The sequence below is a fragment of the Aspergillus chevalieri genome, chromosome 6 (genome assembly GCF_016861735.1).
Source record: "Aspergillus chevalieri M1 DNA, chromosome 6, nearly complete sequence".
Lineage (NCBI taxonomy): Eukaryota > Fungi > Ascomycota > Eurotiomycetes > Eurotiales > Aspergillaceae > Aspergillus > Aspergillus chevalieri.
Window position 1 is genome coordinate 672,377 of NC_057367.1, and position 14,358 is coordinate 686,734.

Below are 14,358 nucleotides of genomic sequence, written 5' to 3' on the forward strand. Positions count from 1 at the left end.
TCTCCAACAGAGAAGACACCCGACAACAAAGCATGCATCATCCTATATTCGACCAGCTGCGCCATGCAGGACACCAACCCAAGCCAATATCTTTGCAGAGAAGTAAATGTCGTAAAAACATGGACACCGGTCTCCAAATCACCGAGTCTCCCTAGCTAAACAGAATTAGAACACAATAAGAGAAAGGAACACGCCAGAGCCACCAGAAGAATTGCCAAAGCATAGATGATGCTGGTGGTAAATGATGTTGAAAATAGTTCCATAAATTGGAAGCTGTCGTTGAAAAAAAATCTCTATGAATTTTGCTCGCTAATAAGACGAAAAGTAGACGCTTCTCACGAGTCTTTCTTGTCCTCGGCTCCTTGGACAGGCTCACCGTTAAGCAGAACTTGGGGTGCCTGGTTCTCCTGGGTAACGTTGCGCGCCGTAAGAGTGGGTTGCTCGGCACCTGTGACAAGAGTAGCCTGGGTCTTCTCCTGCTCTTCTTCTTCCTCCTCATCCTCATCATCGCTTCGCTCGTCTTTCTTGACACTGTTGAAGAGATAGTTGGCGAGAATGCGAAGGATCAAGAAGAGCCAGAACAGGTTCACGGCCTGCAGACTGGCCAGCAGCGCAAACGTAATGTACTGACTGATCCAGCACTTGTACTGTTGCGTTTCCCAGTTAAGTTCAAAAGGTCCAACGGTCCGGAATTCAGTCAAGATAGCCCAAAGGATCTTGAGGTTGAGATAATGCCGGCAATAGATCCACACACCGACGAAGCATGCAAAGTAGGGCGCAGTGATAATGGAGTCGAGATAGTTGAGAGTCTTCGAGGTCTGCAAGGATAACTGCTGTTAGTATTCGCTAGACATGATCTGGGTCGTGGAACACTGACTGCAAGGAAGAAATCCGAGATATCGTGCGTGATATAGACCCCAATGCCCAAATAAGTGAAGTGGAACCGGTAGCTCAGTCCAATGAGCGCCAGCGTGATGATGTGGTGTCCGACAAGCTCCTTAAAATCCTTCCTGGGCTTTTCCAACTGCAGCATCAGCACGATCGCCTGCTGTGCCCAGTAACTCGCTTCGAGTAAGTAAAAAGCCTTGAAGAAAGGTTCATGCTCCCGGTGGGGAAAACCTTCGAACATGGCCGTCGTGTTGAAATACCAAATATCGGACCTGTACATCACATAGAGACCAAAAGGTCCGAAGATACCAAAGTAGATCGCAGTGTACACCTGCTCCATGAAACGTGCAGTCTTGCCTTTACCGCGGATTCCACACCAAACTGCCAACGGACGGATCATGCGCTGCATCAGGAACTCGCGAGTGAACGACAGAACAATTGTGTAGAAGGACACGAAAGCGATATCCTTAGGACCTTTTCCGTACATGATGGGGCCACCGGGCGTCTTCGGCGGTTGCGGATAGGACAGGAAGATAGCGCTGTGCATGGGGTTGGACTCCGTTGGGTTGACCAAGTACAACGACAGGAGGACGATCAGGATGAGAAGCGGAAGAAGCCATGTGTGCTTCAAGCAGATATCCTTAGAGCGACGGAGCAGCGATCGATGCTTGCGACGTTTCGACTGTGACTTGGGCTTCTCCGGAGAAGTACGAGGCTGCGGAATTTGCTGGCAATGGTATGAGCAAGGAGATGATGGCTGTATAGAATGTCAATGGTTGTCCCATACCTTGTCAAAGGTCCCAGCTTCGGATTCAACAGGGCTGACGAGATTCATCGTTGACATGGCCGGTGCGCTGGTGTCACCCCGGATGTCCACGCCCAAGCTACTCGACTTTCTCCGGGGACGAGGCATGGTTGCTGATGAATTCGCGTCAAGCGACCCTTCTGTTTTCCAGTACCAATGCGATAATCAAGCCGGTTGTTCCCTCTGCTGGTCGGAGGGTTCGGAAGGTTTGACTCGGGCGGCTCGAGCGTTGTCAAGAGCGGAAGGTGCTCAACGGGAGAGAGGCTAGGAACCCTGATCAACAGGCAAAAAGAGACACACCCAAGCTGGAATCTCTTCGCACGTGTTGATATGGTGAATGGGAGGAAAAAGAAGAAGTGATTAGGTGTCAGTCTCTATCGAGCCGTCCAGGGGTTCGGTTGGTTTTCTCGATTTTTCGGCGTTTCCCCATCGGGCAGTTGCCAAGTTGCCAAGTCCCGTGATCCGAAGCCTTAATTGAAGCGGGTAGCTCAGGTTCGGGGAATCGGGAGCCGATAATCCGACTGCACGAGGCTATATGGCGTACGGAAGATGGAGAGTTTGATATGCGCCGAAAGGAATAATATTGAAGTCTATGGTAACCACACGTAGAACAAGTGCTTGAGTGCTTGACTATCTAAATACGTGTAAACATCGACCTATATAAAGATCCCCTGGCCTCGGTAATCGGGCCGACCATTTGTCCGATAGATCCTCATCATTAATAAATTGGCTTTATGAATAAACTGCATAATATCGAGTTAAATGTACTCTGTATAGCAATGTTTTGGGTACTGGAAACTCTGGTAGCTTCATCCATGAGCTCGCAATGAACGCTTGGACTAAGAAATAGCACGCCGAGTAACGCTAACTCAACCGTCTTCTGTGCCGCATCTACCACCCCAATGCCTCGTGGATCAGGGAAACTAATGCTTGAGATCACAATTATGCGTCGGATGAGTGTTGCTGCTAACGATAGTGAAAGTTGGAACACTCCGATGTCGGTACGAAGACGTCCCGCATAACCGACACTCTATTTAATCCATCTCGTCCTTATCGATGATCATCTCGCGACAACCACCAAGCACTTAATCATATCCCCCGGACCCCACAGTACATCATTCCAAAATGCCTGATTATACCCAAGGGCACACATCTGAAATGATGGCGGCTCATCAGATCCGTTCAACTTCTGACTCGTGCGGCTACTTCACTCCATTGCTTACGTCCCGGCCAACTGCTCACATCCTCGACGTGGGCTGCGGTCCCGGTAGCATCACCACAGACCTGGCCACCCACGTACCAGAAGGCCAAGTCATTGGAGTCGACTTCGCTAAAGAGGCAATTCAGAAGGCATCTTCACGACCATCGCTTCCAGCTAATTGCACCTTCCAAGTTGCCAATGTCGACGATCGTCTCCCGTTCCCGGACAACTCGTTTGATGTCGTCCACGCACACCAGGTCCTTATACACCTCTCCAACCCCGTGCATGCGTTGGCTGAGATGCGTCGTGTTTGCCGGTCGGGAGGATTTGTTGCTAGTCGAGATGGCGACTGGGATACATTCACGATCTTCCCCGAGTCGCCGTCGCTGAAACAATACAGGGATATTCATGGTACTATCGTTCGCTCTTCTGGCGCTGATCCAAATGCTGGTCGGCGTCTGCGGTACTGGGCAGTGCAGGCTGGGTTCAGTGATGACCGGATAACATACTCGGCTAGTCCGGTGCTCTTTACAGGGCCCGAAAAGGTACGATATTGGTCCACGTTGCAGGCTGAACGCTATACCAAAGGCACTTTCAAGGAACAGGTTCTTTCAAAAGGTCTGGCTACGGAGGAGGATGTTGCTGCTTTTGGTCCGGCGTGGTTGGAATGGGGTGAACAGCCCGGAGCCGTTTACCATATCTCATGCGGAGAGGTTGTTTGTTGGAAAGACTAGTCGAGGATAGACGTTAGAAGCCATCCTCTCGTGTATATGCATGTTTCCTAGATAGATATTTCATGAATTTGTCCATCTGTACCCGGTTAACACACCGACTCAGTGTGGCTTTCGTTGATGAGACCAGCCTTTTGAGGGCAGGAATCGCCCGGTCCAATGTCCATTCAGTACATCTAATAAGAGGCCTTCTTTCCTTCCCCGCCGTGTAAAAGGTGAGGGGCACAAGCGTCTTGAACGGCTCAGTTCTCATCGTCGCTATGTTAAACGCCTTCTGCTGATGAGGGGCCGGGACGCTTTCCAAAAGGGCTCTCCATGGCTCGAGGTGGGGAGACATCATGAATCCCAGCGGCTCTTTCAAAAAGAAAGTTTCAGACGTTTCTGGGGCGCTCTGGAAGGTTGGAAGGTATGTCATGCCTTGGGGAGATGTGATGTCGCCGTTGACCTCGTGAATGTACCCCGCGCCATCTTTCTCGGTTTCCACGAAAAGGTTGGTGTGCCAGCGGGGACTAGGGATGTCGGAATCTTGGATTGCGAGCTTGAAGCAAACTAGAAAGACACGATGTTGTTGAGGTATTCTTGAGAACGCACGAGAGTTGACGTCGTGTCAGAAAACGGTTATCTGAGAGGTTGACATGTTGACAAACATTCCATGCAGTCACTTGAATACTGTGAAGAGATCTTTATTTTCCCATTGCCGTCTGACTGCAGTGGTACGAACGTTGGCCAAAGTATTTTGGAAAGTTCCTCAACCATTGGCCAGTGGAAGCTGCCATGTTATCATCTGTGGACTTCCTTGATGAGGGATAAAGGATTCAGGTTTGACATGGATGTCAGGCTTATGCGTGCAAGTGGAGAGCGAAAATATTGAGCATCAAATTCTGTCTCAGTAGTATCATGTAATGGATTCTCGTTTCGTCTCACCAGTCTTCTCAACCTTCTCAACATACTTACCTTCGATCGATCGACCACACAGCTGTTTCTAGGCCTCAAATTGTATTTAGTCGTTTACATTCCTTCTACAAACTAACCAACCTTCGAGGTTCATTCTGCCAAATCGACAATACCATCCTCGCCCATATCGCAAAGTCCAAACCGCTCAGCCATTGGTACACCCTCCGGTCCATCTCGAATACAGGCCGTATGTCTCGTTGCATAATCTCGGAGCTGAGACCAGTCTTTGCAGCGGTGCAGCTGGCCATTTCCTGCGGTGAAAATCCCGAATTCTAAGAGAGGAGTGCTGTCTGCATTGCATTGAATGTACTGTTATTTATTAGTATGAAACCTGGATTACAGTCGTAAGAGGAAGAACGCATACCTGCCGCAGAGTATCAAAACAATAGTCCACTTGCGGCCCAGGGGAGAGCGTATAGGGCTTCTTCTCGACTGCTTCCCAGAATGTTCCTCGAATAACGCGCTGTATAGGTTAAGACACTGCAACATGGATCAACGAGTTACATGCCATACCAAGCAATGTAGGTAATGATATGCCTCCAATATATATATTCCCTTCTCCGGGTTTGACGGGAGACCCATACTCTCCGGCCATCCTCTCTGTTTGGCCAAGTCGCGATCCATGGTAATATATCCATGTGAAGGGCGAATATCTCTCCAAATCGCGTCAACGTGCGCTTGTCTTCCGTTGCTGTTGTGGTCGGTCATATTCCACCAGAATCGTCTCCAGACTGTATCGAGAGGCTGCGGTATCTGCGCTATTTATATCAAACAAGAGTTAGGCAAGTCCTCACATCACAGTAGGGCGTCTCGCATTTACCGTAAGCCACCGGTGACTCGGTCTTCATGCGTAGTTCCTTCCATGATGCCCAGTAGAGACTGCCCAGCAGTGTTATGGCATTGGTAAGTAGCAGGACGATGAGAAACATCGGTAACCATCTGCAAAAGGATCGTGGCGGGTTAAGTGGTTGTTCTGAAAAACTATCATCTTCATCTCGTTCTGTATCTGGTTTGTGGACGCGAAGTCGACTGTACAGAAAGCGCATTTCGAGGTCGTCAAGAAGCAGCTTTTGCGAAAAGGAAACTCAAAAATGTGATGATGGACTCTGATAGCTCTTTCGTTTGGGCAGTTGGTATCTCGATTCCGTTAGAGCTTTTATGCGATATAGGATTACAATCTGGGCTGGGCCCTCGCTGTACTCGGAGCATTGCTGTTTCGTCCTACCTTAGATGCGGAGAGCTGGCTTGAATAGAGCCTTTCAGCCTGGGGCACGAGTGCTTCTTATATAAATCAGTAGTCCCTGGTTGGACACCCAGATGTGGATGTTTAGTTGAGCTGCTCCCGTTTCCTATTCGGGATGGACAGGTCCTGTGCCACAACTCGTCTTCACTTCACGCAGCTCTTCCATCCTCCTACATACCAAGCTACCCTTTTCATCTGACGAACAAGTCCTCGTTTCAATCAAATATTTTCCCTCGGCTTTCTCTTTCGCTTCTAGTGAAGCAGCTCCTCATTCTAATTGATGTTTATCCTCTTTTTAATGAGGGGCCCTCGATCAGAACGACAATCATTCTACGCAAAGATCTTCCAGAGACAGCACGATGAGATCCATTAGAGTTTTCAATCGATTTGCAACAATACTGCCAGTATCTTCCAATTCTCCATGCTTTTTCTTGCTTATGTGACAATCAGTCCCTTGCTGACTCTTTTGCTTGGTATCCAGACCAAGTCCGCCGCTGCCGATATATGGCCAACACGTCTCTTTACATCTTATATGCGCATAAAGTACGGCTTACGGATCGGGATTAAGACCGGCAGATGTTTTCGCGTCTTTCGGGAGAATTCAGACAAGTTTGAATGGTACCTGCGTCCCCGTCCAATTCCCAAACATGTGCAAAGAATTACGATATAGGAGCTCGTTTGACAATCCGGAAATAAATGTGGAACAATCCATAACTGGAATCAGGCACAATCGACTACTTTCTCAAGCAGAAGCCGAGGCGTGATTCGGGTCTTATTTCCACATGCTGTTGACATACTGACGAGTCCCGGTAGCAAATTTCCCGATAAAACCACGGCTAAAGTATTGGTTGATCACTTTCACTGCGCCGTACTCAGAGTTCGGAATGCTCATCATGGGACTACTCCGGCGTTCATGTCGACTCTTCCAGAATCGGCAAATCCGGGTCGCCCGCCGGACAGAGAACCCCAGACGGACATGTTCCGTTTGAGAAGGAATACGAACAACTCGCATGATCTAATGCAACCCTAGCAAACTAGACCGGTGATTGGACAGCTGGACGGCCGGATCTCAGTGTTTGGGTAACGACCAGTCACCTGCCCGATGGCCGAAGTGCTTTGATACACAGCAATATATGACCCAAGTTGGCATCACGGGTTGATTTCGGCGACCATTGGTTGAGATTACGCTCTAACCTAACTCGTCTATTGAGCCGAACCTGGAACTAGAATGACACCTACACTATACTCTAAGGGGAATTATCGGCCGCTTGGGTCCGCCGTGTTCCACGATGTTTACCAACTCCGCCAATCACAGGACGTCTCCCCGCAATATATCCATGTGGGAACAGAACTAAAACGAGAGAAATGGGAAAATGCGGAGAAAAACGGAGATGAGCACATGATCTGGAGACATCTCAGAATTCCCGTATAGCCTCATGAATCGAGGGTCATTATGAGGGAACATATATCGTCATGACAGCAAGGGTACAGCCCATGCGCACAGCAATCAGACCGTCAGAAAATGTATTGCAGAAACCACTGCGCAAGCAGCAGATCCATCAATTCGGTAATCTCAACAACGCAAGAAGCACCGGCCTGGCCGAGAGCTTGGCCACTATTCCATTTTTTAATTCTAAAATATGCATTCACTTTATAGTATGGCGGTCCAAGAGTCAACAGTGAATGCTATTACTCGCAGTCCTGGTCACCCATCGAACCTTCCCGCGCTTTGTCTTTCCTTCCCTCTCTTACTTTAAAAACCGGGCTGGCCCCTCCTTTTCCCCTCTGTTCCCATTTCTTTTCTTTTTTTCTCCCGTTGGTCTTGGTCTTGTTTTTATCCGCAGGCATTTCCTTTGCCGGACCATTTGGTTGTGCTTGCTCTCTTCAATTTTCACCATGGTCATCGGCAACATCTATGTAATTTCCGCCGTCGCCGTCGTCGGCGGTGCCCTCTTTGGTTTCGATATCTCGTCGATGTCGGCCATCTTGGGTACCAACTCCTACAAATGTTATTTCAACCAAGGTCCCAGGGGTCCTCCGTTCAACGATGATGCCGAGTGCTCTGGCCCAGAATCGCTGCGACAGGGTGGTATCACTGCTGCTATGCCCGCTGGTTCCTGGCTGGGTGCCCTGATTTCTGGTTTCCTCTCGGATATCCTTGGTCGTCGGTATGCCATTATGATTGGCTGTATCATCTGGTAAGTCTCTTTCCTCACGGGACCTATTGCATATCATGTACGCTAACGAGAACGACTTCTACACAGGCTCATCGGATCAGCTATCTCTTGCGCTTCACAAAACATGGGTATGCTGATCGCGGGTCGTATCATCAACGGCTTGTCTGTCGGAATCGAGTCTGCCCAGGTTCCCGTTTACATTTCGGAACTCTCGCCGCCGTCAAAGCGTGGTCGTCTGGTTGGTTCACAACAATGGGCTATTACTTGGGGTATTTTGATCATGTACTAGTATGTTGGACATCTGACGGGTACCACACTGCACACCGGCTAACCACCATGACAGCATCTCCTTCGGTTGCTCATACATCGGCGGCAAAAACTCCTGGGACTACAGCACTGCCAGCTTCCGGATTCCGTGGGGTGTCCAGATGGTTCCCGCCGTCTTCCTTTTTGTTGGCATGCTTTTCCTCCCCGAGTCGCCCCGTTGGTTGGCGCGCAAAGATCGTTGGGAAGAATGCCACTCTGTTTTGACGTTGGTTCATGGCAAAGGTGACGCCAACAGCCCTCTTGTGATCACAGAAATGCAGGAGATTCAGGACCTGTGCGAATTCGAGCGACAAAACAAGGACGTGACATATTTCGAGCTGTTCAAGCCCACCATGCTCAACCGTACTATGATCGGAATGTTCACTCAGATCTGGTCCCAGTTGACTGGAATGAACGTTATGAGTATGCCACGCCCCCATCTCTTAATTGGACGTCAGCTAATAGTCCTGCCAAGTGTACTATATTAATTACGTTTTCCAAATGGCTGGATACTCCGGTGATGCCAATCTGATCGCCTCCTCGATCCAGTACATCATCAACGTTGTCATGACTATCCCAGCTCTGCTTTGGATGGATCGTTGGGGTCGTCGTCCGACCTTCTTGATTGGCTCTGCATTCATGATGGTCTGGATGTACGCCAACGCAGGTATCATGGCATCATACGGTACACCTGTCCCGCACGACCAAAGAAACACCCCCGAGCAATCCATGAGCCTGACGGGCGCCCCGGCCAAGGGTCTGATTGCATGCACCTATCTCTTCGTCGCCAGTTACGCAGTTTCCTTTGGACCAGCCTCATGGGCCTACCCACCCGAGCTCTACCCCCTGCGCGTGCGTGGTAAGGCTGTGTCGCTGTCCACCTCAGCCAACTGGGCCTTCAACACTGCTCTTGGACTCTTCGTGCCCGTTGCTTTCGAGAACATCAGCTGGAAGACGTACATTATCTTCGGCGTCTTCTGCACAACCATGCTGATCCACATTTTCTTCATGTTCCCCGAAACAGCCGGCAAGACCCTCGAAGAGACGGAGCGCATCTTCACCGATCCGAACGGTATCCCGTACATCGGTACACCAGCGTGGAAGACCACAAAGTCGACTGCTGTCGTTGCTGCGTTGGAGCGTGGAGATGTCGAGGCGGCTTTGGAGAGGAAACAGGTGGCTGCGCAGCATGATGAGGTTGTTGAGACTGAGAAGTCTGAGAAGAAGGGGTGATGTACATGTCGGTTGTTGATCGATTTTGGTCTGACCATTGGCTTGTTTGGTAATCTTATCTTTGGTCAAGGTTGGATGGCCTTGTTGAATATTCCATTAGTTGTATCTATGCTAGTTGGTTTCTTGGCTATGATTCGATTGCATGACAGATTCGCATCAAAAAAAAATAATAAGAAAAATAATAACGAATCTCCGTCTTCTTCATCCGTAGGCAACAGAGGTCAATCCTCCCAACTTGCAGATATGTATATGTAGCAAACCACATGTAGCGGAATCCAATGATTGGACACACGCACCCTGGTGACCAAGTATATGGCGATGGAAGATACGATATCATTCGTCGGTGCTATCTCAGGATGGTATTCCTCTCATCCGCACCATCATCTACGGCAATCCCACAACCACCGACACATCGAATACCGGCACTACGTTAAACAATGGCAACTGATCAAACGACAAGTACTCGTGCCTCTCAATCTACGGACGGCTCCTCCAGCTTCTTCTCCTCATAGGATCAAAAAGCTGGAATCGGGGTCGCTGCTGCTGGTATTGAGGTAGTTGCTCTTGCAACTGTGAGTTCGGTTTCTTCATTTGGTCTTATGGGTCCCAAATTGACAAAGAAAGGGACACTGTACTCATTGCTCCTTATAACCACCATATGGAGGAGCAAATTGGCTCATTTTTATGGGTTCCATATGCTCATTATGGGGCTTGATTGACCTTGTTTGGTGGAACAGATATTTTTGAATGTACTCTCCCTTTTCTTTCTGTCTTTCTCTCTTTTCCTTTTGTTCTTTTGCGACCTAGTGGTAATACCTGATACTAGTTATTTTCTGTATTCGACAACTTTCCACCAAGTATCATAGTAGATTCGGACAGCTCATGAGTTGACTTTGATATATGGACGAGCTGTACGAAATATGTTAGGACCCCATTGACTATAAATTCCGAGAATCATGTATTTCGCTCTAAGAAGCAGTGTTTTGTCGCTCATGTTGGCTTAAAAGCAATGGAATCAACCGATATGCCGTAGCCGCCGAGATTACAATATCATCGTTATCAACTTAGAAAATGCCGAGCCCAACAATTTCGAGACCAGTACATATTATGTCACTGCCTTGGAGTTTTTGTTGGGTTACTGGGCCAGGATTGCAGCGCATTTCTTCCTTGCCACGAAATTATCTTAAATAACCCTCGACCACCTTCAAATTACCTATTCATACAGAATTGCTAAAACACCGGGGCAACACCTTTCGGTCTTTTCGCGCAGAAAAGAGCATTCTTTTCTTTTTTCAACTGTAAGATGACCACTGACAAGACGTCCTTTTACACTGAATTTGAATACTAATCAAGTTGACGACACAGAGTGAGACCATCAAGTGATCGCTTAAGGGATGTTTGACGCCATTGGCTCGTTTCATGAACTATGGAACAATCATCGCCTGACAATCACCATCGCTCTCACCAGCTATATAGTACTGGTTGCGCTTCTTCGGTACAGCCGTATGACAAAGATTGAGGCTCCATTCACCCATGGCAATAGACATTTATCGAGCATGACGGTCAAAGAAGCGCACGGAATTATGGCCCAGTTACAAGAACTTGAGTTTCCATATGCTTTTGCTAAGGCTCGTCAAATCGCTTTGCTCAAGGTATGAGAAGGAACATGTGACTGGTCTTGAGCAGCACTGCGGAATTCAACTAATTGTTCAAAAATAGGCCGGAGGTATCCCGACCATGTCCAAGCTTTTCGCAGTCACGGGCCAAAACAATCGGCGTAACGCGGGGAAGCGCGCTGTTGACACAGAAATCCTCCTACGAGAGGCGCAGTCCAAGCCTCGAGATTCTGATCGCTATGCGTCTGCCGTGGCGAGAATGAATTACCTGTATGTACATTATCCTTCTCGGAGGAGAAGATAAAACGCCTTGCTCTGTTCGCTGACCGGTGGCCCCATTAGCCATGACCGTTACCGTCGTGCCAACAAAATAACCGATAATGATCTTCTCCATACTTTGGGTGATGGCCTCGCCGAGATCCTGAACGTTGTTGACAGAGAAGAATGGCGCAAGCTGACTGATGTTGAGAAATGTGCCCTCGGTATCTTTCACAAGAACTTGGGAGAGGATATGGGAATCCCGTTTGAACCCCTCCCTTCAAAAACGAAAGGCTGGACAGACGGCCTGCACTTCGCGGTGGAACTGCGTGACTGGACAGTCCACTATGAAGAAGAAGTCGCAAAGCCGACGGCAACAAACGATCAATATGTCAGAGTCTATGTTGATTCGGCCCTGTCGTCGCTTCCTAGCTTCATAAGGAGAACTGCGCGTCAGATGTTGGGTGCTGACTTGGACAATACCATGAGGACGAGTCTTTGGTAAGTTCCATACTCCGTTTTGAAGAATGATCCGAAAAGACCTTTGCTCACGTCCCTAGCCTTGAGTCTCCCGGCCCAATTATCTCTCTCGTACTGAGCCTCGTTCGAGCATCACGAAAGTTATTCCTTCGATACCTTGCACTTCCGCGTCCCTCTTTCCTTGCCGTCAAGCTAGTGCACGACACACCAAATCCCGCAACGCATCTATACAATTTCGAAAGAAAGAGCCTGCAACCGTGGTACGTCCAACCAACGTTTTGGTCAAAATGGGGTCCCGGGGCGTTTCTGGTTAGAGCATTTGGAGGGAAACTGCCCGGTTCGCGCGGAGACCGGTATGAACCACAAGGATACAACTTGATGACTATCGGGCCCGAATCACAAAAGAATAAAGGAATCGAGGAGATGGTGTCGGATATGGAGGTAATTAAGGCGAGAGGTGTGGCTACATGTCCGTTCTCACATGCAAAAGCTGGGGAACTTTGAGCGAGGTTGCTTACGCCGCATCATCCTAAGAATGGAAGAAAAATGGAGCATCTACAAGAATTTTGGTGGTTGAGCTTAACTCGCGACGTCTCCCAAATGTAGACACTCTGAACGCAGATGCCTCTCATACTCTAGTTGCATAGATAAGAAGAACCAGGAACTTATGCAGTACGTACAGAGGTTATCATTATGACATAAAGCGCAATATCCATAGCAATAAATACACCACTAACTCGTGCTGCAGCTCTAAGACAATGGCACTAAAAAAAGGCTAGCGAGTAGAATGTGATTGACTAAAGTCAGGTCCCATTACAGTAGGATTCCAAAGGCCAATCCTTTCGTACATGGAGCCCCTAACCATAAATTCCAAGCTCAACACTTCGCAAATATATATTGATAACTTTCAGTAGCCTACATATATGCTCATTGTCCATCTCCCAGTGTGGCCTTTTGACCAGTTCCAGTGACTGGTCAAACCTCCCGTATTTTGCGAATATGAAGTCCGAAAAGTAGTTGCTCCTTGCCTTCCAAGGCCCTATATTAGCCACCTTTGGCAGATTCCTCTTGGCCCAAGTGATATAAGTTGAACTTAGATCCAACATTTTTCGGCCTTCAAAGGCAACCCATCCTGCACTCTTGGGATAGCTGCCCTAAAGACTTCTCTCTCCAGGTATTTCAAGAGACGGCAGAAGAATATTCCTGTAACACCAGAGCCCAAGGTCCAAGAGGCGTTGGTACACCCAAGCACAAACGCGGCGTTGGGGAGGTCCTCAAGCATAACTCCATGCCACACGAATTCCTCAGAAGAATTATAGTGTTGTTGATCAACCGCAATCCTAATTCCGCCCCCAGTCTGTAGTCTGAGCCCAGTTGCTGTTATGATGATGTCTGCATCAAGGAATTGCCAGAATCAAACTAGATTCCCGAATCAGTGACTAGCTTGATCGTGTCGGTTTTGATGTCCGCTTTTCCTGTGTGCAAGCTCTTGTATAAGTCTCCGTCAGGACAGACACATAAGCGCTGATCCCGCGGCATGTATTTCGACTTGAAATACGAGTCAAAGGGAACTTCCTTGGACAACTGTGGGAGGGTTCTGCGCTGAAGAGTCCATTGTGCGATGCTAGGAACTATGCGACCTAAAAAGGAGAAGATTCGAGAGATGATGATCTTGAGGACACAATTCAGTTTCAGAGACACCCGTAAGCGAAAAGCGTGTCAACCAGGCCCGGGTCATTTGGTTGAGAATGAAACAATATACGAGGGATTGCGCTGTAGCATTGTGACCTTCGCTGCCCTCTCAGCCAGCTTCGGGAGGAGGGTTATTGCCGTTGCGCCACTGCCAATGATAACAACTCTCTTGCCAGAGTAGTCACAGCTTTCAGCCCAAAATTGCGGATGAATCGTCAATTCTCCGAAGTTTTTCAGGCCTGGAATGCGAGCAGAAAGGGGTTGGTGGTAGTCGTAGTAACCTTCCAAACGTGAACAAATCGGAATCGGATCGAATACCTGGATATCAGAAGAGAATCCAGGTTCCACCCATCGTATATCGCAATTCGAGATTTGCATAGCAGAGGCCTGGAAGCTGGGGTGAATGCGGTATGCGGCATTGATACCTGATATGCCTGCTCCGATATCAAAATCATATGGCGGGTCTTGTTTATTGTAGTCGCCCATTTGCTGGCCTGATAATAAAGAGATACAGGCTCCTCAAGAGAGTAATTGTCTAAGTTATAGTCAGGATAATAATCAATGAAGAATCATGCTATCGGGATCGTTGCTTACCGAGGCAGGGTATTTTCCCTTTTGTTGTGAGATTAAGATAGTTATCCCAATTTAACCCTGAACATGATCGAGCACGCGAGATGTCTTAGATGGTTTTCACTGTACTTTTACTGTGCGATTACAATATTCATATCCGAAGTTGGGTCTATTGAGGTCCTGATTACGCACTGTTAGTCAGTA

The 14,358-nt window shown here is 48.4% G+C and overlaps 4 protein-coding genes across 4 annotated transcripts; 3 read left to right on the top strand and 1 right to left on the bottom strand.

The window, feature by feature from the left end:
* Positions 1-335: 335 nt before the first annotated feature.
* Positions 336-1,801, bottom strand: ACHE_60220A (TLC domain-containing protein; the record flags this gene model as incomplete). The annotated part of the gene is made up of 3 exons (XM_043281371.1): positions 336-818; positions 878-1,615; positions 1,676-1,801. The coding sequence occupies 3 exons, from the start codon at positions 1,799-1,801 to the stop codon at positions 336-338; spliced, it is 1,347 nt and encodes a 448-aa protein (XP_043138857.1).
* Positions 1,802-2,818: 1,017 nt separating this feature from the next.
* On the top strand, positions 2,819-3,628 carry ACHE_60222S (uncharacterized protein; the record flags this gene model as incomplete). The annotated part of the gene is made up of 1 exon (XM_043281372.1): positions 2,819-3,628. The coding sequence occupies one exon, from the start codon at positions 2,819-2,821 to the stop codon at positions 3,626-3,628; it is 810 nt and encodes a 269-aa protein (XP_043138858.1).
* Positions 3,629-7,718: 4,090 nt separating this feature from the next.
* On the top strand, positions 7,719-9,538 carry ACHE_60223S (sugar porter family MFS transporter; the record flags this gene model as incomplete). Its single annotated transcript, XM_043281373.1, has 4 exons — positions 7,719-8,020; positions 8,087-8,287; positions 8,343-8,728; positions 8,781-9,538. The coding sequence occupies 4 exons, from the start codon at positions 7,719-7,721 to the stop codon at positions 9,536-9,538; spliced, it is 1,647 nt and encodes a 548-aa protein (XP_043138859.1).
* A 1,556-nt stretch (positions 9,539-11,094) lies between these two features.
* Positions 11,095-12,396, top strand: ACHE_60224S (uncharacterized protein; the record flags this gene model as incomplete). Its single annotated transcript, XM_043281374.1, has 4 exons — positions 11,095-11,190; positions 11,258-11,424; positions 11,497-11,913; positions 11,973-12,396. The coding sequence occupies 4 exons, from the start codon at positions 11,095-11,097 to the stop codon at positions 12,394-12,396; spliced, it is 1,104 nt and encodes a 367-aa protein (XP_043138860.1).
* Between the last annotated feature and the right edge of the window lie 1,962 nt (positions 12,397-14,358).